The 20,000-nt window shown below is 40.2% G+C and overlaps 1 protein-coding gene across 2 annotated transcripts in view; it reads right to left on the bottom strand.

Annotated features, from left to right (window-relative positions):
* Positions 1-20,000, bottom strand: part of fbn1 (fibrillin 1) — a gene marked incomplete at its 5' end in the record, with an annotated part of 69,504 nt that overhangs the window by 42,949 nt on the left and 6,555 nt on the right. The window contains 13 exon segments of one of the 2 annotated variants that reach the window (XM_053678213.1): positions 419-538; positions 839-964; positions 1,164-1,289; positions 1,406-1,459; positions 2,381-2,533; positions 2,754-2,876; positions 5,486-5,608; positions 6,048-6,173; positions 7,637-7,756; positions 7,953-8,087; positions 8,773-9,054; positions 11,175-11,327; positions 17,558-17,683. In XM_053678213.1, the coding sequence (XP_053534188.1) occupies positions 419-538; positions 839-964; positions 1,164-1,289; positions 1,406-1,459; positions 2,381-2,533; positions 2,754-2,876; positions 5,486-5,608; positions 6,048-6,173; positions 7,637-7,756; positions 7,953-8,087; positions 8,773-9,054; positions 11,175-11,327; positions 17,558-17,683 (1,767 nt within the window). 2 annotated transcript variants of the gene reach the window in all.

The raw sequence follows: 20,000 nt of genomic DNA, 5'->3' as shown, positions 1-20,000 counted from the left end.
GTGCACAGGCCTCTAGATTCCCTATTTTCTAGTTTCCTTATTTTTAACTTCAAGGTCTCTAGATTCCTTTTTACTAGTTTATAGATCACTAGTTCCCTTTCTCCTTTGTTTCCAGGGTCCCCAATTTCTAGTTTTACTTCTTCCGTTTACGGGTCTCATCGCTATGTTCATTCCTTAGTTTCCTGAGTTTGTAGTTTTCAAGTTTCCACGTTTCCTGCATTCCTTGTTCTCCCTGGTTTCCTTCTTTCCTATTATTTATTGCCCCTAGTGTACTGGCCATTTGTTTATTTTCCATTGTTTCTATAGAGTGGAGTTTATAGCTTCACAGTTTCCCTCGTTTATAATGTTCCAGATTTCCATATTTGTGTGTGTGTGTGTGTGTGTGTGTGTGTGTGTGTGTGTGTGTGTGTGTGTGTACCGATACACTGGGTCTTGCTGGAGTCCAGACTGCTGCCTGTGCCACATTCACAGATGAAGCTGCCCACAGTGTTCTTACAGTCTCCATTTACACAAGGTTGGGACAGACACTCGTCAATATCTGCACACACACGATAATATGTACACTTAGACAAACCCTGGGTTCGAAATGTTCATTTTATCTCGGTTCTGTAGTGCATTCTGCGTGTTTGTCTAGGGATTTGAGTTGCTTTGTCCTGGGTTCTATAATGTTCTCCAATATGGGTCCTGAATGCTCTGTCCTAGGTTCTAAGTGCTTGGCTGTTGAGTTCTGTGTGTTTGATCCTGGGTTCTGGCTGTTGAGTTCTGTGTGTTTGATCCTGGGTTCTGGCTGTTGAGTTCTGTTTCAGTTGAAGGTTCTGAGTGTAAGGTTTTAACTCACCCTCACATACTTCAGTCTCAGGCTTGAATTCAAAGCCTTTGGGGCATTGGCAGACGTAGCTGCCCGGAGTGTTCCGGCAGAACCCGTTATCACACAGCAACCTGTTCCTCACACATTCATCAACATCTGAGACACACACACACACACACACACACACACACACACACACACACACACACACACACACAGTACACAAAACACAAAACATAAACAATACAAAGTGATTACAGTAACACACCGGAATAAACAGTGAACTATTATGCATTAACATACAAACACGCACACACACACACACACACACACACACACACACACACACACACACCTACGCAGATTTTCCCCGTCAAGTCCACCTCGAAGCCCAGGTTACAGTTACACTTGTAGGTACGCAGCATGTTCTCACACTCTCCATTTGGACAGATATCAGGATCCAACGCACATTCGTTAATGTCTGTAACACACACAGCATCACAGTCAGTGTGTGTGTGTGTGTGTGTGTGTGTGTGTGTGTGTGTGTGTGTGTGTGTGTGTGAGACAGACAGACAGATAGTGAGAGAGTGTTCTTACCTCTGCCATCGGTGGTGGTGCCGGGTCCACTAGGACACAGAGCAGCAAATTCAGCTGAAACACACACACACACATACACACACACACACACACACACACACACACACACACTGATGAGCTTACATCGGATGGTTAGATTCTGGTTCCTTGGTGTTATATTTGGGCATGACACTGGTTTGTGAGAGTTCTGTTCTAGGTCCAGTAACGACTCCAGTTTCTGGGTTTGTTTGATGCTGGGTTATAAAAGCTGGATTTATAAAACTCCTAAATGCTTGGTTAAGTTAGGATGTGTAGCGTTCTTGGGTTCTTCACACTGGGACTTTTGCTTGAATTTGTAAGGTTTTGGTTTTCAGGTGGTTGCTTGTTGCTTCTGACGTTTAGATTCTGGTTTTGAAATTTGATTGTTTTAAATGTTCTGAGTTCTTTGTATTTTTTATTTTGCTCTTTGTTCTGAATACTGTGTTCTATGTTTTCACTGTTGAGCACTGGTTTCTCGCTTTAAGAGTTTGGCTATAAGTTCTGATTTTGAGGTTTTGGGTTAGATTCTGGTTTTGGAGATTTAGATTATTTAAAAGTTCTAAAATCCTGAGGTTCTGGTTTGTGAGTGTTCGGTTCTGCATTGTGTGTGTTTGCTTCTAGTGTTTGTGTTCTGACTGTTAAGTCCTCAGTTCTGCAGATGTGTCTGGTGTGTTTGAGTTTTGTGTTGAGTTTTGTGTTGAGTTTTGTGTTGAGTTTTTGGTGAGTTTGGGGATTTTCTGTTCTGTCCAGGGCACGTACCATAATTCACTTCTGAGTTTTAGGTGCTTGGCCTTGGGTTCTGAGAGTTCAGTTCTCTGTTTTGGGTTCCACTGATTTGAAGCTGGGTTTTGATGGTTAGAGCCTAGAGTTCTGGATGTTGGATTCTTTATTCTGAGCATGTGAGTGTTTATTTTTTTAACTGGGGTGTGTGCGTGTGTGTGTGTGTGTGTGTGTTACCTGAGGTTTGTGGTGGGCAGGGTTGGCACGGTTCTCCAAAGGCATATTCAGTACTCGCACAGCAACATTCAGATTTTGTCAGAGCACCGAAGAATGGCTGCACACACTGACCACGCTTATAACCGCCATAACATGTACTACGCATGTGTGTGTCTGTGGGAAGAGAGACAGTGAGTGAGTGAGTGAGCGAGTGAGTGAGTGAGTGAGTGAGTGAGTGAGTGAGTGTGTGTGTGTGTGTGAGTGTGTATGTGTGTGTGTGTGTGAGTGAGTGTGTGTGAGTGAGTGTGTGTGTGAGTGAGTGTGTATATGTGTATGTGTGTGTATGTGTGTGTGTGTGTGAGAGAGAGAGAGTGAGAAAGAGAGAGAGACTCACCCCCACACGTGCGACCATCGAGGCCGACAGCAAGTCCCGGCATGCACTCGCACCTGAAGGAGCCCTCAGTGTTCACACAGCGACCGTTTAAACACATTCCTGGAGTCTCGCACTCATCAATGTCTGAAACAAACACACACACACACACACACACACACACACACACACAGAATTGGAGAGTCAGAATAACTGTATCAGGCACCCTAGTTTACAGGTCCCTAATTTACAAGTCTTAATTTTCCATTTTTCCTAGTTTACAGGCCCCATGTTTACAGGTCCCTAGTTTACAGGCCCCATGTTTACAGGTCCCTAGTTTACAGGTTAATAGTTTACAGGTCCCTAGTTTACATGGAGCAGTGGAATGAGCATGGTGGGCATGTGTTTGTTGGCATCATTCGTGTTTGATTAGTTTATTCTGGAAATGTTTGTGGCAGAGTTTCTATAGGTTTGGTCAGTGTTTGGTTTCTAGGTGTTTAAGGACTAGCATGTAGCTGGGAATTGATTTGTGTAATGAATGGCAGGTGTGTGAAATATGTTAAGCTGTAAGCTGAGTTCAATTACATGGTCCAAATGCAGCATAATCAATTCAACACGTTTCACTACAGAGTCAAACTGTAAAAAGCAAAATTGCTTACAGAAATATCATTAGAATGATAAAATAATTATTATAATAATAAGCAGCATATTTGATTAAATGGAGGTTAATTAGAGGTGAATCTCTCTCTCTCTCACACACATGCATAACTGATCACAATCACTCTAATCCAAACAATGTGTGAGAGTGTTATGACTGAACTCACTGGCCTGTGTGTGTGTAGGTGTGTGTATGTGTGTGTGTGTGTGTGTGTGTGTGTGTGTGTGTGTGTGTGTGTGCACGCGTAGGCTGGTTTTGTTAAACAGAGGGAATGCCAAGTTCCGCACTAGACTACACAAATCATTAATGAGAGATTACATCAACCATAACGAGCCATTAGGAACTTTTTGCACGCGTGTGTGTGTGTGTGTGTGTGTGTGTGTGTGTGTGTGTGTGTGTGCACGCAATCATGTGTGTGTTCAGGCTCTAAACTATGTAAATCTGAATCTAGCACTATGGCAGCAGGTCTATGATGTAGAATGGGGTGTGTTCTTCTCCATCAGCACTTTTGAGGATGCATGGTTGGAAAGGTTGTAGACTGATATTAAACCGTAACACATTAACCTACACTGACAAATAAATTCATTATAATAATAAAAACACACCACCAGCCCCCACACAGCAGTTTTCTCACAATTAATGACCATGTAATTGATAAAACTAGACAGTAAGTTCCTTGTAAACATGCATTTTAAATCATGTACACTATATGATAGGAGTGGAAAAAACTATACTATTGTATAATATACTATACTATACAATTCTATTCTATTCTATTCTATACTATTCTATAATATTCTATTCTATACTATTGTATACTATACTATTCTATACTATTCTATACTATTCTATTCTATACTATACTATACAATTCTATTCTATTCTATTCTATACTATTCTATAATATTCTATTCTATTCTATTCTGTACTATTCTATACTATACTATTCTATACTATTCTATACTATTCTATACTATACTATTCTATACTATTCTATTCTATACTATTCTATACTATTCTATAATATTCTATTCTATACTATTGTATACTATACTATTCTATACAATTCTATTCTATACTATTCTATACTATTCTATACTATACTATTCCATAATATACTATACTATACTATTCTATTCTATTCTATACTATTCAATAATATACTATTCTATAATATACTATACTATACTATTCTATTCTATACTATTCTATACTATTCTATTCTATACTATTCCATAATATACTATACTATGCTATACTATTCTATTCTATACTATTCTATACTATTCAATAATATACTATTCTATAATATACTATTCTATACTATACTATTCTATACTATTCTATTCTATACTATTCCATAATATACTATTCTATAATGTACTATACTATACTATTCTATACTATACTATTCTATACTATACTATACTATTCTATACTATACTATTCTATACTATATTATACTATTCTATACTATTCTATAATATACTATACTATACTATTCTATTCTGTACTACACTGTTCTATACTATACTATACTATACTATTCTATACTATTCTATATTATACTGTACTATTCTATAATATTCTATACTATTCTATTCTATACTATACTACTCTATACTACATTATTCTATATTATACTGTACTATTCTATAATATTCTATACTACACTATTCTATACTATTCTACACTATTCTATATTATACTGTACTATTCTATAATATTCTATACTATTCTATTCTATACTATTCTATACTATACTACTCTATACTACATTATTCTATATTATACTGTACTATTCTATAATATTCTATACTATACTATACGTAAGCATTATTTTTTGAATGTATTCTTTACTTGAGTGTAACTGAACTGAATTTTACTCAACTTCCCAGAAAATAAATGAACTTTTTATATTTTAAATTTAGACCTTCACACAGAAAAGTCTCTTCTTCTCTCGTCCAGTTAATGACTGTACAAAAGACATCAATGGAATCTTAACATTTTGGTTTAAAGCATCTTACTGGACCAGATAAGATCTTGACATATTATTGATACGTTCACGTCGTATGTGTTCTTGTGTGAAGTCTCTCACCGATGCAGTAACGTCCCGTGCCATCCAGCAGGAACCCGCTCTTACAGATGCACTTGAAGCTGCCGTCGTCGTTGATGCACATCCCGTTCAAACAGATGTTCCTAATCTTGCACTCGTCCATATCTGAGCACAAAACACACACAGAGAACAACAGACTGTCAGTCTGTCTGAAAGTCTTAACTAAACTGCAGAACTATACTACAAATACACCAGATTTCATTCTTTATTCACTATTCATTTGTTATTTCCCAAAACAGTTCTCTATTTCTATTGAACACCGTAGAATTGAGCCTGTACAAGAAGCTAGGTGAAAGACACTTGAATGCACGCCTTTAATATCTCTAATCTCTCCCTTTATTGCTCTTTTTTAAATATTGGAACTTTATTGTCAAAGAAGTTACATCAATGAAATTAATTTACACAGACTTTAAAACAACAAGCATAATTAACTTCATTCTACACTACTTTGTTTCTTGAACCTTCAGAAATTATGGTTTCTCTGTGTGTGTGTGTGTGTGTGTGTGTGTGTGTGTGTGTGTGTGTGTGTGTGTGTGTGTCATACCTTGGCAGTTCTTCCCATCAGAAGAAAGTTCAAAGCCAGCGTTACACACACAGTGGAAACTCCCCTCCGTATTCACACAGCGTCCGTTATTGCAGATACGTCCGTTAGCTACACACTCATCCAGATCTGAGAGCACGAGAGAGAGAGAGAGAGAGAGAGAGAGAGAATATTAGAGGCAATGCTGTCACAACTAATTTTACAGTTCAGTTACTATTTAATACATTTCCTGAACTTTAGACTTGTGTCACTTGACGAAGGAAAGGGTTCTGAATAAATATGTCAGTTATAATTACTCATTTGTGTAAATTACACAGCAAATATGCTATAAAAAATAAACAGAGTAGGTGTCTTAAACCTGACATTACATGTTACATTACAAGTAAGTAATTAAGAATCACTCTTTATCTGTGGTTGTAAATCAAATGATTTTCTACAGTATCAGTAGTAATACAACAGGATTTTGTTATACACTATATAGTAAAGCATATTTATCCCACGGCGCTGCTGAGTTCTGCACTGTGATTGGTCAGAAGGTGGTGATGAGTTATAACAGCGGCTCTGACAGTAGCGCATGTTTATATTAATGCACTCATTCACAGGGACATGTACAGCGCATGCTCCACATAAATGGATTAAAAACGTGAGTAATTGTTCAGGACAAAACATCTTCAGGACAGAGGAGTTTGCACTTTACAAGCTGCAATTATTTTGTCTTATTATCTTGAAGAGAGAGAATAAAGAGAGGGCTGGTGACGGAAGGACTGTTTACAGCTGCTATAATGTAAGTGACAACAGGAAATTTTTTGTGAACGTTCCACAACATCAAATGTAAACATAAATGTAAAAAATGAATAAAACACTTCAGTATGTGCTGCTATAAGACAATGATCAACTCTGAAGTGGTAACAGTGATTTGGAGGGTCCATTAAAAATATTCATCCATCTATTTTCTATACCCACTATCCTACAGGGTCGTGGGGAACCTGCAGACTATCCCAGGAAGCATGGGGCACAAGGCGAGGTACACCCTGCAGGGGGTGCCAATCCATCGCAGGGCACAATCACATACACACTCACACAACCCATTCATACACTACGGACACTTTAGACACGCCAATTGGTCTACCATGCATGTGTTTGGACTGGGGGAGGAAACCGGAGTACCCGGAGGAAACCCCCGCAGCACGGGGAGAACATGCAAACTCCGCACACACAGTGTTGAAGAATCGAACCCCAACTCTGGAGGTGTGAGACGAATACACTAACCACCAACCCCCCCATGTGCCCTCCGTTAAAACTATAATCCTGTATATTCCTAACATTTTGACCATGTTGAAGACAGTCGTCTATGTGGATCTCCAGATGGTAAAATTAAGCTAAATAATAATGTAAATAAAGAGAGTCACAGTTTATATGATGTGAACACAGTGAAGTGGCTGCTAATGTTCATGCTGTCTGTGGCACTATAACATTATACCCTCCATAATATTCACATAATTTTAAATACTAAATTATTTGGTATTAATTAATATTAAAATATAAGCTGTGTAGGAATCTGATATCTCTAGTAAAGTGTATGTTTTTCTCACCTTTGCACTCAGTTCTGGTAGCAGTGGTCTGAAATCCAACTGGACACTGACAGTAGTAGGAACCTGGAATGTTTATGCACTGGCCATGCACACACCGATTACGCTCACACTCGTCATCATCTTAAACACACACACACACACACACACACACACACACACACACACACACACACGCACTGATGTCATGCAGATACATTGAAATATACATACTGTATACACATGTATCTTGACTGACATGAACATAATAAACAGAATAAACACTGTGTGTGTGTGTGTGTGTGTGTGTGTGTGTGTGTGTGTGTGTGTGTGTGTTTACCAATACACTCCCCACGGCTGTCCAGACGGAAGCCCATGTTACACTCGCAGCGGTAACTCCCATGGACTGGAATGCAGCGACCATTCAAACACAGGTTTCTCACGAACTCACACATGTTTGTAATGTTCTGGAAACCTGACAGCAACAGATGTAGAGTGTGTGTGTGAGTGCATTTAAGGAAATAGCCAAAAGTGTATTGAGTGTAGTGTGCATAGTGAGGCAGAGTCATGGGTTGGTCTTGGTCTAGGAATAAGTTCAATCCTTAAGAGAGTTCTTCTCTTAGAGAACTGGGGACTTGGTCTTGGAATGGGCTTTGGAGAATCTGGGTTTTGGGGGGTCTGACCTTTGATCTTTTTTGTTCTTTACTTGGTCTGGATCTGTTTCTCAAAAACTTTGGGTCTTGAGGCAGTTTGAACTTTGGTCTTCAATGGTCTGGCCTTGACTTGGGTCTTGAAGGGTACATGATTTAATGAGCTTCTAATCATAGAGTTAGTGAGCTGAGAATTAGAGTTCTAGTTTTATCTGGATTTTAAGAAGTTATGGAATTGGAGAATTCTGGTCTTAATCTGGGGCACAAGGCCTGTTTTTGGTCTGGATCTTGGGAAGGGTATGTCTGGTATTTACCTGGGACTAACCACCAGGAGGTTTCTGGTCTTGAAGGAGTCTGCTCTTAGTCTGTACCTTGGAAAATCTGGGTTTTGTGGGGGTTTGGTTTTAGTCTGGATCTGTATATTGGATCTGTCTGGGGTTTGGGTCTTGGGGAATGTCTGGTCTTGACATGGATATGTGTTCTTGGCTCCAACTTAGTGTCGAAACATACCTGGTATGACACGAAGTGGTGGCACACCATCTGGTCCGGGACGGTCAGGAGGTTGTATAACAGGGACCTGAGGCACATATGGATCGTATGGAACATATGGGCCTATGACAGGACCACTAGGAATATACGGGCCTGTACCAGGTCCACCAGGAACATATGGGCCAGTGCCAGGTCCACCAGGAACATATGGGCCAGTGCCAGGTCCACCAGGAACATAAGGGCCGGTGCCAGGTCCACCAGGAACAACAGGCTGCCTCTGTTGACACATTATCTGGTACTCCTCTGGAGAAATAAGACACACACATATATAATCGGGTATAGGAACATTGGTTGCAACAGGTGTATGTACAGCTAAATCAGACATACATGCACCTGTATCAGAACATATACGTGTGTAAGAGGTATATTTCTCATGGACTATCAGCTGAAGTATGTCTATATATAACTATATTAGGTATACAGTATCTCACAAAAGTGAGTACACCCCTCACATTTTTGTAAATATTTGATTATATTTTTTCCTGTGATGACACTGAAGAAATGACACTTTGCTGCAATGTAAAGTAGTGAGTGTACAGCTTGTGTAACAGTGTAAATTTGCTGTCCCCTCAAAATAACTCAACACACAGCCATTAATGTCTAAACCACTGGCAACAAAAGAAGAACAAAACTGCCTTGCTAAAGAAGCTGAGGGTGAAGGTGATGCACTGGCCAAGCATGTCTCCAGACCTAACCCCTATTGAGCATCTGTGGGGCATCCTCAAACGGACGGTGGAGGAGCACAAGGTCTCTAACATCCACCAGCTCCGTGATGTGGTCATAGAGGAGTGGAAGAGGACTCCAGTGGAACCTGTGAAGCTCTGGTGAACTCCATGCCCAAGAGGGTTAAGGCAGTGCTGGAGAATAATGGTGGCCACACAAAATATTGACACTTTGGGCCCAATTTGGACATTTTCACTTAGGGGTGTACTCACTAGTGTTGCCAGCGGTTTAGACATTAATGGCTGTGAGTTATTTTGAGGGGACAGAAAATTTACACTGTTACACAAGTTGTACACTCACTACTTTACATTGTAGCACAGTGTCGTTTATTCAGTGTTGTCACATGACAAGATATAATCAAATATTTACACAAATGTGAGGGGTGTACTCACTTTTGGGAGATACTGTATACTGTAAGCACCTGTAGCAGGTATATATTTACAGGTACACTAAGTTGATAAGTATATCTAATATATGTAGAGTGCCCTCCACTAATATTGGCACCCTTGGTAAATATGAGCAAAGAAGGCTGTGAAAAATTGTCTTTATTGTTTAACCTTTTGATCTTTTGTTTAAAATATTCACAGAAATTCTCTGCTCTCATTGATGTCAAACAATTGCAAACACAACACAGGTTTATTTAAAATATCTTTGTTAAATATAGGTGTGCAACAATTATTGGCACCCTTTTAGTCAATACTTTGTGCTACCTCCCTTTGCCAAGCTAACAGCTCTGAGTCTTCTCCTATAACGCTGATGAGGTTGGAGAATACATGGCGAGGGATCTGAGAGCGTTCCTCCATACAGAACCTCTCCAGATCCTTCACATTTTGAGGTCCACGCTGGTGGACTCTCCTCATCACGCTGGTGGACGCTCGAGTTTGTTTTTGGATGAGAGTAGAGGCTTTTTTCTTGAAACTCTTCCAAACACCTTGTGGTGATGTCGGTGACTTCAGATTGTAGTATTGGAGACTTTCTGACCCCAAGACACAACTAACTTCTGCAGTTCTCCAGCTGTGATCCTTGGAGATGTTTTATCCACTCGAACCGTCCTCTTCACAGTGCGTTGAGACGATATAGACACACGTTTAATTCCAGGTCGATTCATAACATTTCCAGTGGACTGGAACTTCTTAATTATTGCCCTGATGGTGAAATGGGCGTTTTCAATGCTTGTGCTATTTTCTTATAGACACGCCCCATTGTGTGAAGCTCAACAACCTTTTGCCGCACATCACAGCTATATTCCTCGTCTTACCCATTGTAATGAATGACTAAGGAAGTTTGGCGTATGTGTTACCTCATATTTATACCCCTGTGCAACAGGAAGTCACGGTTGAACAATTTCCTGTTCCTAGTCACCCAGGTGTGCTAAATAATTTACAATATCAATGGAGATATACTTCAAATATATTTTTCTCATATGAATTCATAGGGGTGCCAATAATTGTTGCACACTTATATTTAGAAAAATTTTCACAGCCTTCTTTGTTCATATTTACCGAGGGTGCCAATATTAGTGGAGGGCACTGTATATATGTATATATGTATGTATACCAGAAGTTGGCAGTTTATTAATTATACCAATCTACTAACTAATAAAATAGCAGTTCAGTGTATATGTATGACAGATGTGTTACCTGTCCCAAGGATGGCGCAAATCTCGGGGACGGTGTTTCTGGCCCAGCAGCGGCCTGATGTACAGCAGCACTGGGTCTTGGTCATGCGCTGGGAGTTCTGGTTTGCACAGCGGTTATTTATGATACTGTCAAAGCAAATTCCTGCATGGGCATCTATACAGGACAAGAGGAGACATTAGGAGATAACTGAGTCTCAGATTATACCACCACTGTCCACTGAACAGGGAATCAACATTGCTTAGGTAAGAGAAGAGGCCAGGAGAGGAAGAAAGAAAGAGAGGACAAAGGGTATTTTGCATTTAACCGCATGTACATTTATAATGTGAATTCCTTCCATGGCAAACAGCCTCCTGAAAACCCCAAACCAGACAACATCAGTTGAACATCCCTGACCCATGAGAGGAGGAGGAGGGGGTTGGCTGCATGTTTGGAAGAAGCTATTGGCTGGAAAACCAGAGGTCCCTCAACGGTGTCATCAACCTCTCACTAAGAAGCAAAGGGAAAGCCATGATCTACTTTTTACTTATTATTCGGTTCCAGAGTGAAGAGACAGCGTCGAGCGATCACATGAACAACATGTTTTTGTGGAGTCTATATGTATCTAGACAGAATGTACCATCATAGTACCACCATGCTGTCGGTACCAACCTGTGTGCTCTCATGTTTTAGTTCTTAGAAATTGTATAAAATCAGAGTCAGTGAAGCAATTAAACGTTGAGAAGAATTTTACACAACAGATTTTGGCTGGCACAGACTTCCATTACTTGTGAGCAGTGACATTAGATAGGAGGCTAAAATGTAATATCTATTAATATCCCAATGATGAAACTGTTTGGGTTGAGCAAAGTTTTATAAACACACACACACACACACACACACACACACACACACACACACTTAAGAGTGAAAGACAGCTGCACTTGTGAATTCTTTTCTCTTTTTTTGTGTGTAAGTGTTGAAGTGTGTAACCCTCAGCTGGATTTTTGTTGGGTTTCCTCTAAATACCAAAGAGAAGAAAAGTTGTGACTCTCATTCAAACAGCAAAACAACACCCCCCACAAAACTTTCACTTGTATGTCCATTTGGGCAATTTGTACTCTGATTTGACAATGTGTGTGTTTACTCTGCCTACATTTGGTTTCTCCTAAAAAAAAAAAAAAAAGGGATGGTGGAGTCCATTTAAATACATGACTGTATTTAAATGCATCTTCTCAGTCACTGCTGATGACGGTACAGACGTGTGCGAAAAATATCAAATGGCCAAATGGAATTCAAATCTAGGGGGCGTGTCACTTTGACAAGACTGTCACTGATTGTCTGCATGAATCTAAAGACTGGGCAAGAAAGGAATCAGCACCATATTCTGTGTGTTTGTATTATGACCATTGGTGGTGCTGTTGCACTCGGTTCCATAAACAAATCCAAACTTATCTCCTTTAAGACATTTGTTAGCAGCAACTAATCAGATATGGGGATTAGCTCTGCTAGCACATGTATACCAGCCACTCTTGCTTGTTAGATATAGTAGGCTTATAACTCTGGTGCTAATCTAACAAAGCAAAATTGCTCAGGTGCAAGTGTAGGTTTTTTAAATGAACCAGACTAATATAAAAGGGGAGAATAGACGGGAAAAGTAATCAGTTAACTAGGCTAGCTTTAACTCAATAAACAAAACAGAAAGGATTAATACCATTGAATGATATACATAAAGAGAAGGCTTAGAAATGTCACTAGTTGAACGCTAAAATCAGGTCTTCAGAAAGATACAGTGGAAGTCCTGGTTATTTACAGGAAGTGTACTAACTGGTGGTTATGATTTTAGATCTGAGGAACTAGAATAAGGCTTGTTGTTTGGCTGAGGATTCTGGGAAATGTTTATATATATATATATATATATATATATATATATATATATATATATATATATATATATATATATATATATATATATATTTGTGTTGGTTTGTGGAACAGCTGTAAAAAAAAAAAAAAAAAAAAAATTCATTTGCATATGAATAATTCAGCTGACATGTTTACCTAAAGTCATATATCCAGGATATTGTGTAGTTGAGGTCTAAGAACCTTGCTCAAGGACCAACAGTTTTAGCTGAGCAAATCTGGGATTTGAACTCACAACCTTCTGCTCAACAGAACAGCTCCTTAACCTTTAACCCACCACTGCTCCAGATGTTAAACTGAAAATACAGTTGATCTTAGCCAAAAGACAGAGCCTTGGAAACCATCACGTCTTGTCTGATTGACTACTTCTAATATGAAGGGGGCATGATGGATATTTTATTTTTGTTAAACAATTCCTTTAATAATAATGATAATAATATTATAACAATCAAGACCATGTCAGTGACTTCTTGTGCTGAGATTTTAACTCACTAACTAACACAGACACACAGACTTTAACTGATAAGCTACAAGTAGCTATGTTCTCGCCCACGCTATTACCTGCACTCACACACATCTTTAACACATCCCTCTCCACTGGCACATACCCTCATTTTAACAGGCCCGGGTTACCCCTTAACCCTGCTGTTGTTAACAACTACAGACCTGTTTCCCTCCTCCAAGTTTTGTCCAAAATCCTTGAAAGAGCTGTTCTTAATCAACTCTCCATTTTTCTGACACAGAACAACCCTCTGGACACCAAGCAGTCTGACTTCAAGAGCAATCACTCAAGGAGATTGCTCTGCTTTCCGTCACTGAAGCCTTACGACGAGCAAGAGCAACCTCAAGCTCATCTGTCCTCATCCTACTCGACCTCTGCTGCATTCGACACTGTGATCCATCAGATCCTCCTGTCAACTCTCCTTCAAGGTATTGTGGAGGGGATGGGTTTCTGAAACTCAACAACTTACAACTGGGGTTCCTCAGGGGTCAGTTCTGGGTCCACTGCTCTTTTCTATCTACACTACATCTCTGGTGTCTGTCATTGAGTCTCATGGCTTCTCATATCATTGCTATGCTGATGACACCCAGCTCTATTTGTCCTTCCAGCCTGACGATCCATCCATCTCTGAACGGATCTCTGCTTGCCTGTCGGACATCTCGGTCTGGATGAGGGAACACCACCTTAAGCTCAACCTGGCAAAATCTGAGCTTCTCGTCATCCCAGCCTGCCCCTCAATCAACCACAACCTCACTGTACAGCTCGGCTCATCCACACTCAAGCCAACCAGGACGGCCAGGAACCTTGGGGTGATTCTTGATGACGGCTTGACCTTTACAGAGCACATCTCAACAACTGCACGGTCCTGTAGGTTCATCCTGTACAACATCAAGAAAATCAGACCCTACCTCACCAAACAGGCCACACAGATACTAGTCCAGGCTCTTGTTATCTCTAAACTGGACTATTGCAAGGCATTCTTGGGCCTCCCAGCCAGCTCCATCCAGGCGATTAGTGAGGCCAGCAGGGTATTAGTGAGACCAGCAGAGGGCACTCACCCTGTGGTCTGTGTGGGGCCTAATGCCCAAGTATAGTGATGGGGACTCTATACTGTAAAAACAGTATGAGACGTTAAACTGAGGTCCTGACTCTCTGTGGTCACTAAAAACCCCAGGACACTTATTGTAAAAGAACAGGGGTATAACCCTGCCCAAATTCCCCCATTGGCCCTGCTCTATCATGGCACCTAATTATCCCCATCTCTGAATTGACTACATCACTCTCTCCTCTCCACTAATAGCTGGTGTGTGGTAGGAGCTCTGGTGCACTATAGTGCCTTCGCATCCTCCAGGTGGATGCGACACACTAATGGTGGTTGAGGAGACTCCCCCCGCATACTATGGAAAGTGCTTTGAGTGTCTAGAAAAGCGCTATATAAATGTAACAACAACCAGCCCAAAAGAACGCATGTCACACCCCTCTTCATCTCCCTCCACTGGCTGCCTGTAGATGCCTGTATCAAATTAAAGGCCTTGATGCTCATGTACAAGACCTTGTCTGGAACAGCGCCTCCTACCTCAACCCTTTCCTTGAATTTTACATTCCCTCACACAACAGGCACAAGGCACCTTTCCAGAACCTTCAACTAACTGTCCCTCAGTGGTGGAATGACCTTCCAACCTCAATCCCAACAGCAGAATCTGTCACTATCTTCAAAAAATAGCTAAAGACCCACCTCTTCCGTGAGCACGTACCTAACTCCTAACTTGCACCCCCACATTATTTAAAAAAAAACTCTGTGCACTTTGCTTCTCTAGAACTTGTATGTAATCGTGTACAGTAGCACTACTCGTATTGTTCTCCGCTTGATACATCACTTTGCTTGTATTTCCTCATTTGTAAGTCGCTTTGGATAAAAACATCTGCTAAATGAATGAATGTAAATGTGTTTGTATCCCTGTTGACAGAGGAGCTTATCGGGACATTCAGTAACATATTTTACAGGTTTTAAGAAGGTAAGGCTGTAGATAAGGCTCCTCGTTGCTCAGACAACTTTCTCAAACAAACACTAACAACAAAATGAAAATGTTCTGCAAACCTCAAATTGTTAGGGAAGATGTTTGAATTTTTTTTTCTGAAAAGGTTCCACCAAATAAAACTGGCCATGAAGGATTTCAACTTGTTCTGGGAGAGGGAAAGAGTGATGGAGAGATCTGCTGCCACGTTCCAGAAAGACAGAGAGGGAGAAACAAGCGCATGACTCATATTTCCCTACACCAATCCCCTTAACCCTTTATCTCTCCCTTTATCACTTTCTTTATCTTCCTCTTAATGGCCATCTCATTCTGTCTGTCTCACCCTCTCATTGTCTTTTCTCATTCCTCTCTCTCTGTCTCTCTGTCTCTCTCTCTATCTCTCTCTATTTCTCTCTCTCATTCTCTCTCTCTCTCTCTCTCCTCACCTCATATACAGAGGAGCTCATTGTTGTGGAATCACTGACGCCCATTGACTGACCTAAATTCTGCTGCAGGGATACAGTAAAGGTTTCGTGAGTTTTGTAACCTGTGTGTGTGTGTGTGTGTGTGTGTGTGTGTTAAGGCCAAGAAAGAAACTGAAAAATACCCAAAACACACAGTCCAGACTAACACATGTACTTTTAGAGTTTTTCCCCTTCACATTTGTGGAACGTCCTTTCAGGTTTTCATAAAAACGTCCACAGAAACAGGTGAGTGGAAACACACTATAGACTATAGACTAGGTTCTTCTGTCCTCTTTCCAAGCCCCACCCACATTTACTCACTAAATCTACATCAAGCTTCTAAAACAGGGGGATTCTTCTACCATGGTGGCAATTCATTAATATATTCATTTAAAATGAATATAGTGAAGCCACAGTATGCATTTCTTTTTTTATTTTTAACCATGTTGTCAGTTTACTAATCAGACTAATGGAATAAAAAATCTCTGAAGGTCTGTGAAAACTCTTCCCTTTCTCAACGAGCTCCTTCAGATAAATGCATGTGATTGGCTGCAGTGGATCTGCTACAGAATCTGAAATGGGTCATCTTTTTTAAAAGGAGTCACTACGTCCAGTTTTTTTCTTTTCAGCTCAGTTCGGAAATACTGTGCTGAGCTTTTTCAGTGTTTTCTCATACAAACATTGCAAGCCCTGCCCATACATGTTTACTGCTGCATCAAGCTTATAAAAAATGGCGGTTGTATTTATTGAGTTACGCAGCTATCAGAATACATTACAGATCAGTTTTGGGAATCAGGAAAAAGCTGACAGTAAAGTATTCAGTCTATAAATGATATTAAATGATTTCGGATACAGTGAGGCCAAATCCTGTGTCTCCATCAGCTGAACTTACTGTCCCTATGTGATAATATTCCTGCATGGACAATGTGTAACAGTGCAACATTAAATATTAGCATTAGATCAAATCTTCATAACATTGGCTTTATGCTAACACGTTTAAACGAGTGAACAGACTTGGATGGTTTGAGCCAAGACAGTAAATTTTAGCATACTTGCCAACATTTTTATTCTTAAAACTAAAAGGATTTACATTTGTAATGTCATACACATGATTATTATTCAGTCAAACACACGTAACTCATGTAACTGGTCTCAGAACATTATGCTGCTTTGCTGTGTACTTTAGTGTTAATGGTTCGGGGTGTTTTGTGTTTCTGTTGTCGCACTGTACGTTTAAAGAGTCTGAAACCAACCACAAACTAGCATTACGATAATCATGCTAGCAATGACCTAGCATTATAGTAAACAGGCTAAGACTCAAATTAGATAATTTCATGCCCTTTGGGACGATTGATGTGGAAACTTAACTGAGTGAAGAATCAATTCCAGTCCAGTCATCGTGACTCGTTGCTAGTAGACATGTCGATAACCAACATAACTGAAATTGTTTATCCTCTGAGCTGTTTCATCACACATCCACACACACTTCAGCCTGAAGCTCACCAATGCATCGTGATCCATCCAGAGCCGTGTCGTATCCCACAGGACATCTACAGACGTAGCTACCAATGGTGTTGGAGCATTCTCCTCCACTGCACAATCCGGGGATAGTTGAACACTCGTCTACGTCTGAAAGAGTAAGTTGAAAAGAACGTTTTAGTCAACACTTTACAAATCTAACCAGGAGAATTAGGTCTCCTGCCCAGGGATAGCCTGACCTTTAATACAAAATGGCTAAAGTGATCACCATCTCCACTAATCTATCATAATGACCCATAGTGGAGTGCAGTCAATCCACCATCAGTGTAAGGCTAGAAGGCTAACAGTCTACAAGGCTAACAGAGATAGCAGGTTTGTTGCACGTGGTATTCAGAGACGATGAAGCCTACACGAGTTTCTGTAATAAAAGTGTGACAGAGTAGAAAAAATCTACAGTTTCATTTTTGCATAGTAATGCAGAAACTTGTTCAACCCATTTTTGAGTTCGCACTCAATACGGTCAAAGACAAAAAAAATATGACCGCAGAACATTTGCCTGTTTATTCATTTTGCTTGATACTTGGCAGCTCCGTACGTATACCCACACCACAAATACACACCAAATAACATCTGCAGATGAAACTAAGTTTTAAAAAACCCACAGAAGCAGGAGTTCTGGTTTTCCAGTTCTGGTATTTCTGGATTGTGACTCCTGAGCTCAGTGGGCTTTATTTCAGTTCTCTCCTTATTAAATTGATCATGGCAGAATAACAGAGACATGCTGATCCCTCCTAGGAAGTCATGACAGGTCTAACCAGGATGACCTTCGAAAAAATAATTTGATCCTATCTGGAATTCTTTCACACACTCTCCAGGGATTCTGGGAATCATGTTATTATTTCTGGGCAGTGGAGACTGAGCCGACTCCTCTCAACCCGGCGCACTCAGCATGAATGTGTGTGTGGGTGTGTGTTATGGCTGGTCTACTAGTCTGTTCCTCTTTCCTTGAATCCACACTGCACTAGAGAGGTTTGACTACACAGCCCCAGTAATGAACCCTTATAAATTCAACGAAGCATGACTAAAAATAACTGCTCTGTCCCTTCTTATAAACAAACACCAGCTGGAGATGGAGTGTGTGTCTCTCAGTCTCCAAGGTGAAGACTGTGCAGTTTCTCTCATGTACACCAGAACTCCATCAGTGAGAAACCAGATTAATGAAACTGTGAGCTGTGGTGGTGTTAGTTTAGCCTCCCTCTCAAAAGTTTTTTTATCCAACATAGCTTAGCATTCTGGACTGGAGTTATTCATATTCTTTAAACCAATCCCTTTTAACAAATTTCCATTAAATTGCTTCTGATTCTGACTCTGATCACCACATGACCCTGATGATCCTAATCCATTCATGACCTTGATTTGGACCTTGTTCTTTACACTGACCCAGTTTATGGCCTTTACAAAACTCTGACCCTGATCTTGACACTTCTATGTCTTTGATCTTGTCCCTGAATGTCTCATGATTCTGATTTTGGTCCTCCCATTATGCTAGCCCTCGAAGCTCTGAAACCCCCTAACCATACCATCCTGTGACCTTGAACATGATCCCGACCCTCCATAATTCTGCTGTTGACCATGCAATAACATTGATCTTGACACTTTCACACCTTCTATTCAATTTTATTTCTGTAGTGTTTGGTTAAAGCACTATAAACCTTTAACCCTGAACTTGACTTGATGAACCTAACCCATAAATCAGATTTTGACCCATAATGGCTTTATTTCATTCTGATCTCAATGCTAATATTTTCAAATTCTTTGAACAACAATTCCTTTTGAACAAATTCCAGCAAGGCTGATCCTGATTTTGACTCTAATCTTATTCTAATTATTCTAATCTTGATTCTATTCCTAATACTGACCATGACTGTCCCATAACTCCTGCCTGGGCTTAAACATTCTATGATTTTAATCCATAACATCCCATAATCCTGATCCTCTCCCACTATCCTGAAATGTCCATGACACTGATCCGCAACCAGTCCATCGTCCTGACCCAAATCCCAACCAATCCTGATCATGAACCTGCCATGACACTGACTCCACTACCAGTGTTGGTCCTGATCTCTATCCTCCCATGATTCTACTTCTGACACCAACTGTCGTGTGACAGATTTTGAAAAACCATTAGCTTAATCTTGATATTGATGTACAGTATATTCCATTATTCTGGTGTTGGCCATCACAAGCCCTGATTCCTACCACAGTATTCCATGATGCTGATCTTGATTCTGATCTTGAACATGCCTAACACATCCATGGCTTGATCATTACCCAGATGGCCTTGGCCTTTCAGTTGATAGGGCAGTGGTGAATAAGTGGTTAAGGCTCTGGGTTACTGATTAGAAGTGAGCAAAACCCTTAACCTTCTCTACTCCAGGGACCTCAACATCCTAACAAGCTGGGATAT

The sequence above is a fragment of the Ictalurus punctatus genome, chromosome 4 (assembly GCF_001660625.3).
Source record: "Ictalurus punctatus breed USDA103 chromosome 4, Coco_2.0, whole genome shotgun sequence".
In the NCBI taxonomy this organism is placed as follows: domain Eukaryota; kingdom Metazoa; phylum Chordata; class Actinopteri; order Siluriformes; family Ictaluridae; genus Ictalurus; species Ictalurus punctatus.
Note: the sequence above shows the minus strand (reverse complement) of the source record. Positions and strands in the feature narration are given on the sequence as shown.